This window comes from Watersipora subatra, chromosome 1 (assembly GCF_963576615.1).
Source record: "Watersipora subatra chromosome 1, tzWatSuba1.1, whole genome shotgun sequence".
NCBI classification, from domain to species: Eukaryota; Metazoa; Bryozoa; class Gymnolaemata; order Cheilostomatida; family Watersiporidae; genus Watersipora; species Watersipora subatra.
The window spans coordinates 75909190-75919273 of record NC_088708.1 but is presented as its reverse complement, the minus strand read 5'-3'; the positions used below and the strand labels follow the sequence as shown (position 1 = coordinate 75919273).

General features: G+C 38.8%; 1 protein-coding gene across 1 annotated transcript; it reads left to right on the top strand.

Annotated features, from left to right (window-relative positions):
* Nucleotides 1-503: 503 nt before the first annotated feature.
* On the top strand, nt 504-2186 carry LOC137391575 (uncharacterized). The gene is made up of 2 exons (XM_068078092.1): nt 504-649; nt 938-2186. The coding sequence occupies exons 1-2, from the start codon at nt 504-506 to the stop codon at nt 2184-2186; spliced, it is 1395 nt and encodes a 464-aa protein (XP_067934193.1).
* The last annotated feature ends 7898 nt before the right edge of the window (nt 2187-10084 follow it).

Genomic DNA, 10084 nt, shown 5'->3' with positions numbered 1-10084 from the left:
GGGGAAGTGTAGGATACATGGACATGGAGGTTACTTGGACCACCCCCTATATCTAGAGTTGTGTCCTTTTATCTTGGTAATTGCTGCCATAATCCTTCAAGCCAATCAGCATCAAGGTCACAGTTGCCATCTTAGGTCAAAGCATACAAAGACTCTGAGCTGTGGAGGTAGGTTGTCTTATGCAGGATATTTTTTGTAAAATTTTTTGATTTCAAGATTGTGTACACACTATAAAACTGATGATAGAGACTAGACAGTGAAGTATATGTTGGAACAGTTTGTTAAGATCATATTTTCACCAGATTAAAAGCTGTTGAAATAAATTGTCAAATTTTATTGCTTATTGAAAATCACATGGTCTGAGGATACATGGGACATTTTTGAAAAGGATACATGGTCCAACCGGTCCATGTATCCTCCTCTATTGGTTTTCGTAAGAGAATACTTGGGTCAAATGGCCCAACCATCCTCTTGCAGTTGTTATGTTTTTATATTAACAGATAATGCCTCAATTCTACAAGAAAAAAACTGATCGCTATCATCTTCTACATGAGGAGATGAAGCTGGCTGTACAAAAGGTGGTAGAGGACAAGGAATCATTGAGGAGCGTGTCAAAAGCGATGAACATTTCACGTTCAACTCTCAGTAGGTGAGTTACTAGAAGTGAGTACAATTTTTGTCTGTAGGCCTATAGGCCTACTTTCACATAGCTCTATGGCCTACTGTGATTACTGACAATTGGCCTTCTGGACTTGACGTCGATATATTTAGCGTAGTTCCCTTTTTTATATTCACAGAACCCTGTAAGTGTAAAAGTTATATTGGGTTGCGGATTATATTTCAATGAATGCTGCATTGGTGCCTCATTATCAAGCTGTGTGTTTACACAGTCATTTTCACATGATGCTATAGATCAATTATCAAATTATCATTTCAGATATGTGGAAAAGTACAAAGCCAACAATTCTTCAACTCTCACTCCAAACTTCCACCAAAGAATGTTGTTCTCCATGGAACAGGAAACTACAATCAAAGAATACCTTATCGACTGCTCCAATCGGTGTTATGGTCTCACTCGCGAAGCTACTCGAAAGTTTGTTTATGATTTGGCCAAGGACAACAACATTAAGATGCCCAATTCCTGGATAACAAGCAAAGCTGCAGGAGAAAAATGGCTGGTTGGTTTCATGGCGAGAAACAAGAAGCTATCTCTGCGACAACCTGAGGCAACTTCCATTGCCAGAGCAGCGGCCTTCACGAGAAGAAATGTCAGTAGCTTTTTCGATTCATTGGAAGAAGTGTACAAACGTACGAATGTTGATGGCTCTAGAATATTCAATCTTGACGAATCCGGGTTCATTACCGTACAAGAACTACCCAAAGTCATATCACCAAGAGGTCAAAAGCAGGTCGGGCAACAGACAAGTAGAGAAAAAAGTGAATTGGTCACCTGTTGTGCGATAGTCAATGCAGTCAGTAACAAGCTGTCCCCAGTGTTGATTTTCCCAAGAAAATGGTATAATGAAACCTTCATGAATGGAGCACCAGAGGTAAGTCTTGGTCTAACAAACACCCTTACAGGATCCGCATGGATGACATCTGATTTGTTCATCAGAGTTGCTGAACATATCATAAAGCATGCCAGGCCAACAAAGGAAGCCCCGATGGTTTTGGTGATGGATAACCATGCAAGCCATTGTGGCTACACTGTGCTGAAGATGTGCAGAGATAGTGGCATCCATATCGTCACATTGCCTCCTCATACTTCAAACAAAACCCAGCCACTCGATCGCACGGTTTTTGGTCCGATGACCCAATATTTCAACTCAGGAGCTAACTCATGGCAGATCACGCACGCAGGGCAGCCAATCACCATCTACCAAAGTGCTCAACTTATTGGATCTGTGTACACACGAGCCTGCAGCACGGAAAATATCATAAGTGGATTTAAGGCAGCTGGAATTTGGCCACTCAACATAGATGTCTTTACTGATGTTGATTACCTCCCATCCACAGTGTTTCAGAATGTCCATACAGCTCCTACACCTGACCAAGAACAACCTTCTACGAGTGGTGCAGGTGGAGCATCGGACCAGCAACTTTCTACGAGCGGTGCAGGTGGGCATCAGACCAGCAACCTTCCACGAGTGGTGCAGGTGGAGCATCGGACCAGCTACCTTCTATGAGTGGTGCAGGTGGGGCATCAGACCAGCAACCTTCCACGAGTGGTGCAGGTGGAGCATCGGACCAGCAACCTTCTACGAGGGAGGTAGTGACTAGACCTCTGCAAAAGCAAGGCGGATTTAAAGACCCACCCTCAGTTGTCAGATCACTTCCAAAAAAGATGGCTGTTGCTACTCCAAAACGAAGAAGAAAACTGGCCAAACATGGTTACATTGATTCAACGCCATCTCTGAAGAAGAGAAAGCCTGTGCTCCATGATGACAGCTCCTCTGGTGACGAAGTTGATGGTGTTGTACCACTTGATGATTCTTCTGGAGATGAACTCGAAGAGCCTCCAGTGGAACTCCCAGAGGTTAGTGTGTTGTGACTTATGTCTAGTTGAATCCATCAATACAGACTAAAGGACTTGGGAACTTGGTGCAACTTTTTAAATACATAAAGCATTTTTATAGCAGCGGGGTGAAAGGACCCTATGCAAAAGTTATTCATGAAGATTTTGTTTTTTTTCATTTCAGGAGATCAAAGCAGAAGTTGGTAAATACTACATGGTACGATTTGATACTAAGAAAGCTCAGGTGTTTTACGTGGGAAAGATTGTTACTCTGGTCGATGATTCCAGCATAGAGATGATATTCTACCGCAAAGGAGCTGATGGTATTTTCCGACTTTCTGCTACAGAGGATCTTGCGACAGTCAGCATGGTAGATTTACATACCATGCTCCCTGAGCCCACCAATTTATTTGGAAGTCGAACCAGGGAGCAGAGAGGGCTCAAATTCGATATGGAGTTTGGAAACGAACTCAGATAAACATTTAGTAACCTTTCATTCAATAGTTTAGTCATTGTGCAATACACTATTTGTCAAATTTCATATAATTATTCCATGACCACAAATATAACCTAACAAGAAATACAAACTACTGTAATTTTCATATTTGAAGAGGATACTTGAACCGCCCATGTCCAAGTATCCTTGGTGGCGGCCCATGTCTCCTACATGGTGGCCCATGTATCCTGATTTGAAGGATACATGGGCCACCACTTTGGATGGCAGATTCTGTAAATACATGTAGTTGCACCATGCTGCTATTTGCTGCTCAGGTAGACTTTATGTAGGTCTATTCTATCACTGATTTTCAATCATGTACTTAGCAAAACTATTCAGATATTAGCGTCTAAAGAAAAATGCCGTTCTCGAGGCCCATGTATCCTACTCTTCCCCTACATCGTGCTCCTCTGAGATCTGTATGCCTGATACAAGCAACGCAGTTTAACAAGACAACTCCAAGGTGTAGTGTGAGATATGATACAAGGATTTTATCAACTTTACACAGAAATAATAGTTTAGTCACGCTTATATTTGCACCAATGCTAATTATAAATAATGATAAATTTCCTTTGTTCTATTGAAATGCAGACAACCACGCATTTTAATGATTGATTATATCATGTATGCATATTTATGGCACAAAATTAAAAAAGTAATTTGCTTTCATATTTTTAGTCTACCTCAAAATGGGAGCTCTTGCATGTGCTCTTTTTGTGATAGTTAAACATGTTTGATAAAAACAAAACAACAAATATTAGACGTTGCTGACTTGTAAGCTATTACAATAGTGATATAATATAATAGTGATATAATATAACATTAAACGCATTGACAGACAGCAGCACAAAAAAGACCTAAACCTATTATTTAACAACGTATATTTGAAGAGTTAGAATGACACCCATAATTATCATACTGTTTGGATTTGTTTTCATGACAAATATTTGACTATCTTGAACAAAAATTCTTTATTTCCATAACTTTTTTAAAACAATAAGAATTCCTTAAAACTCTTTAATTTGACCAAAGATGAAGCTGTAAAAATGCATTCAATTCTGTAGTCAGCCACATAACTATAATAGAAACTTAGAATTTGTCCTTGACCTGCGATACTGCTGACCTGCGATACTGCTGACCTGCAATACTGCTGACCTGCGGTACTGCTGACCTGCGATACTGCTGACCTGCGATACTGCTGACCTGCGATACTGCTGACCTGCGATACTGCTGACCTGCGATACTGCTGACCTGCGATACTGCTGACCTGCGATACTGCTGACCTGCGATACTGCTGACCTGCGATACTGCTGACCTGCGATACTGCTGACCTGCGATACTGCTGACCTGCGATACTGCTGACCTGCGGTACTGCTGACCTGCGATACTGCTGACCTGCGATACTGCTGACCTGCGGTACTGCTGACCTGTGATACTGCTGACCTGCGATACTGCTGATGTGCAGCTTGTCAGATGATTATAACTTTTTCTCAGAGAAACTATTCCATATCGATGTCAAATATTTGAACTATGCTGTCGTTGCGCCTCCTTTAAGCAGCAAGCAGCATGCTACCGAAAACATGAGACGAAGTTGTAGGATGGACATAGTGCAAGAGGATTTTTGATAGAAATTATAGAATGAGTGGTTTATTCTTCCAACAATTCAACCATCCTCTAGTTCAGCCGTAGAACTTTACCTCTTTAGTAATAGCTTTGTGTCAGTTTTAAGGTCATTACTATGATCTTGCTGTAGTAGTTCTTCACAAAATTTGGTATGAGTTTTTTGAATGGCGATATTTATGACTACGGTATTTTATGATTCAGAGTGTCCAGGTCAGTAAGACTTGCCCAATTTTAGAATACTTTTTTACTTTCTAAAAATTTGAAAAAACTTTTTATAAATAATACTTCGTTTTAAGCTTTTTTATATATATATCTTTGATGATTTTTAGACCTGGTTTACCTACCACTGGGATTAATCAAATATCATCTAATGCTGCCGTACTTTTACACTGAGTCATCTTCTCCTACATGAACTTGTAGCTAATGACTTTTTCCTGCTCATTCATGGTCTAAACAGATATAGTTTTTTATTAAACTTTACCAAAGGTAAGCTTGAATAACAATATAGAATAGTAGCGATGCGTCTTGACGTTGTGTCAAACGTAAAACTACTAGGCATGAACATTGGCATTAAAGTACTAGTGTTCCTATTATATAGTATCACAGCTTACAGCAGAGGCGTGTCAAGAAATAGAAATGAAACTGCTACAAGCTCTTTTGCTAGTAATACTATTAAAGATGGCGGCATCAAGTCAAGAACTGTCAAGCGCACCACGGAAACCGCGAGTGACTCTGTTGAAGTTCTCGAAGGACGACCCAGAAATACGGACAATGAATCCACTTTCCGTAAGCCTCTACATTTACGCATCAGCCATTCTCACCTATTGCCTGTACAGGGCATACGTATGGCCAATGAGACGGGGTTACTAATCTCAAAAAACCGTAGTATAAGCAAAAGACAATCCAACAGCGCAAGTAAACGATCTGGGGCAACTAGTCTCTCTTCAATTGTTCTTGCAATTCCCGAGATGACCAATTATCTATCTGTAGAATTTAGAATAGACTTACGCAACAAGCTGGAGAAATTAGTACTGGCTGCTCATGCCTACCACACAAAGTCGCAAGTGACTGATAGTTGGCAGCAAATGCGCTCAACTAAAACTGCAACTGTCGAGAGTAATGTAAGCAATTCAGGCAGCATATTGACTGAATTGAATTTTAAACCAGCAAATATCAGTACACCGGACGGCCAACCGCAAAAACGTGCTGCCAATATTCTGCCACAAAATAAACTTCTCACTACACCAGAGCACAATATCACCGAGATCTCATCTACAACTCAAGTTCTGAATAACACATCGGAATCTACCACCATAACAGTACCATCTGCAGCAGCGAAACCTACCACCATAGCAGTACCATCTGCGACAGTGACACCTACCACCATAGCAGTACCATCTGCAACAGTGGCATCTACCACCATAACAGTACCATCTGCAACCGTGGCATCTACCACCATAACAGTACCATCTGCAACAGTGGCATCTACCACCATAACAGTACCATCTGCAACAGTGGCATCTACCACCATAACAGTACCATCTGCAACAGTGGCATCTACCACCATAGCAGTACCATCTGCAACAGTGGCATCTACCACCATGGCCATACCGTCTGCAACAGTGCAACTTTCCACATCAGCATCAACTACAACTACGATGACCAAACTTGGTGGTACAACTATTCCATCAGGAGGAAGCAACATCAATGCCACAATGGCTACACACAATAATGGATCGTCTAAAATAATACCAGCTGGAAATGTAAACAGTAGCACAATGAGCCCACTTACCACGACTTTCATGAATTCATCTGAGACTAGTAGTTCTGCTTACAGCTTTACTACTTTGACTAAAACTTCATCAACTTTTGTCTCTTCAACATCCAACATATTAGTAAAATTAAATACGAGTCTCACAATCAGGGAGTCTGCAACCACCAGCACAGGTACTCTGACTGTCGATGCTACTGGTAGTATTTCTCAGAGCCCAACTAAGTCTTCAAGCGCTACACTCTATACAACTACCGTGGTAGAAGAGACATCAGCTCCCTCCAATTCAACTTCTAACCCACTATTGCAATTAAATATCACACCGGATAGCATTGAGGTGCTTGTTACCGACATACTTGAGAGCCAAACATCTAAGAGACAAAAACGGCAAACAGGAAGTCTTAATGTTGAGATAACCTTTCTTGTCTTCAATAATGGACAAGCTTTAGATGCTGCTGCGGTATCAAACTTGGTAGGGAAAATGCCAAAAGCTCAGTCTAAGCAAGTTTTAGGCTATGACATATTGGCTTCAGGAGTAACTGAAGAAATTGATAAATTCCAAAGAGGTGGTGTTACACCTACCACCCCTCAAAGGTCTGATACCGAAGACTTTTGTGGCAGTGTACTGGTCATATTGATTATTGTGCTGGGTATTTCTTTTTTGGCTTTTGCTATTAACTATATCTATGAGAGCATGAGAGAAAAAAAAATTCAATGCCAAGAGACATTGAAAACATTACGAATAGCTGCCAAATATGAAGCAGATAATGCGAAATGTCTCAAAGAAAATGGAGCACTTCGAACAGAATTAAGATTGAAGGATGCGGCCTTGAGACAGGAAGCTCCCAACATTTTGATAGAAGATGGTTCAATGCCTAATGATTTAACTCATGATCAACTTTCTGGGCGACCTGTTCAAAAGTAAGCTAGTTTTTACACTGCAGAGTTGGATTCACGGCACAATAAACTGTATCAAATATTTTAATTTTTAAACTGTAAATTTATACCTGTTGTTGTCACCACTGTCTATATCATTGGTTTATTTTGCAGAAACGAGTCCTTCACCTACAGCAATGTCAGAGATGTCAAAAAACAGGCGAACAACACAACTATGCACCGAGGAGTAAACACAGATGCGTAAGGTTATATATAAGTTTACATGTATTAGTGATTTCCTCTGAGACTGCGTCAAAACTCTGTGTTCAGAAAATGTTGAACTTTATTGTAAATTATATTTCTTCTATTATATTATTATTATATTTCTAGCATAGATTTGACTGAGAGAAATGTTGTGGAAGCTTTGCTTGCCCAGCCGTTGAGGAGCCGCATGTCTGTAGTAGCCCAAAAGAGATTTGATGCCTTGAATGACGGGAACACAACTCCACGTTTACACAAAACACTGGTAAGTACATTTTACACATATATTGGCAGTGGAAATGTATCTGTAATGCATGAATATTAACGATCATGGCATAATTACATAATTATAACTATTATACAAATCTTAACTATAGATTAATTAATATTAATTAATTATATAATATATAATATATATCATATTATATAATATATATTAATATATAATAATATATAATATATATCACACTATATAATATATATTAATATATATTATATATTAATTAATATATGATAAAGTAATAATATTAATCTATAAAACATAAATATATAATTATAACTGTAACCATAATTGTAACATTGTCAACAGTAACAATTTGGATCCAATATATCAGTACTAGCACCATAAACAGTACAAGTGCTTTTGCTACAATGTAAGTCATAAGAAAAATACTTGTAGGTGACTGCAATGTTCTGTTTTGCAGGTTAGTTTGTAGGTTTTAATTTACTATCTGTCATAAATATCTACATGTAAATACTGTGTTCATATCTACAATATTGAAAATATAAGCATTTCTACCATACTGCAGGCAAATGTTCAAGTGCAGACTGAGTTTAAATACACAGATATACAGAACTATAAGAAGGTTATCAAATCTTTGCAAGACAAACTCGAGAAGGTCAAGGCCAGAGCAGATGTTCATGATAAACCTGCAGTTGCTGGGGAAGGTAAATGCAAACATCAGTAAATGTTATTGGTAGTGGATCTTGGCTAATTAAAGTTTGATCTGATCTATGTCATTGTAGATCAGGTCTCATCAACACCTCGTCATACTCTCACGCCGATAGTTTCCAGACCTAAACTGGGCAGTCTTGGAGTTATTCCTCCCTATAACAGGTAGGACAACTACAATTATAGTAAATAGAAATTGGATGCTGGACTGAGGACCTTGTCATCTCCCTTCTTTTTCATTCTCACAGTCTTTTCCATTTTCTATAGACAACGACAAAGATCATCAAATGGAGATAGCTTTGTAGCAGCAACTGCAAGCTTTCTCCAGAAAATAGCCCCAGTTCTAGATAAAATTGGGTATATGGTAGATTCACCAGTAATCAGGACACAATCGGAACTGCAGGAGCTAAATGTAAAGGTAATACCTTAAATACTGTGTGAGGTTTTTATGAAAGAAACAAGTCTTCTTGCTTATCAGATGAGCTAAAAAATTTCTTGTTGAAATACAGAATTTAAAAGAGCTGGCAAGGCAGTTGTACGGGGAGGTAAAGGAGCCAGACTCAAAAACAGTTAAAATGTTTCTACAAGGTCTAAGCACCTCTACTATCTCTAGAGCTAAGGACATTTCAACAGCGCAAGTTTACCAAGCTATTATAGATGACTACATGAGTGGAGGTAAGTTGAAAATTAAGTGATGGGATCTGTAGCTTGAGGTCAGTCAACAAATCCAATTTGACTCGCTAGTAAAAGTAGCATAAATTGTTTTATACATGAGTAGACAATTACATGCAGACAATACTGTACTTGTGTGAATAGTTTGTGTAACAACCCAAAATTTTTAATGACAATAAAAAACTTTCAGATTATAAATGAACAAAATATTTACTTTCAACTTAAAATGAGAGCAGACAACTCCTAGTATACTGCAAGCGCTGGGTAATTGGAGCGTGAGGTCAATAGACTTTTTATCTAATAGATAAATTAAAACAGTGAACACTATTGAAATTATAACTCACAGCTTTCCAACTCTCTGGTTACAGGTCAAATATCCATGAACCGAATTGTCAAAGAGGTTGGAGCCAACGCAGAGCAAATAGTGGCTGTGCGAAACTTTGTGAGAAACCATGAACCGACAAGACTAGAAGAGATAGTAGAGCATATGCCCGAGTCACTGCATATAAACTCAACTATAGTAAAACTGTCTCTTGCAGTAATCTATAGAGGAAATATTTAACTCTAGTCGTTAGAAGTCAGCTCTAGTAAGACTGACGCTTTGCTGTTGCTAAGATGTTCACACCAAGCTACTGTCTGAAGTTAGTATCTAGGCACGGGTTTAATTGTTGCAAGAGTCTTATAGCCTAAGCTAATTTGAATTTATGATCTTTTTGGTTTAGTCATACAGGTATGTTCCAAGATTTTAGCTACAAATTATGCTGTCACATTGCATCTGAAGTTTTTTTACTTAACTTGCTATCGCACCTTATCACCCAAAGCATTTAACATGTCGTGTCCATAACAATGTTTTTATCAGAGAGTGCACAATTCCTAATTTATGGTGATATTGGTTTTTTAATAATTGGTCTTGAAAAA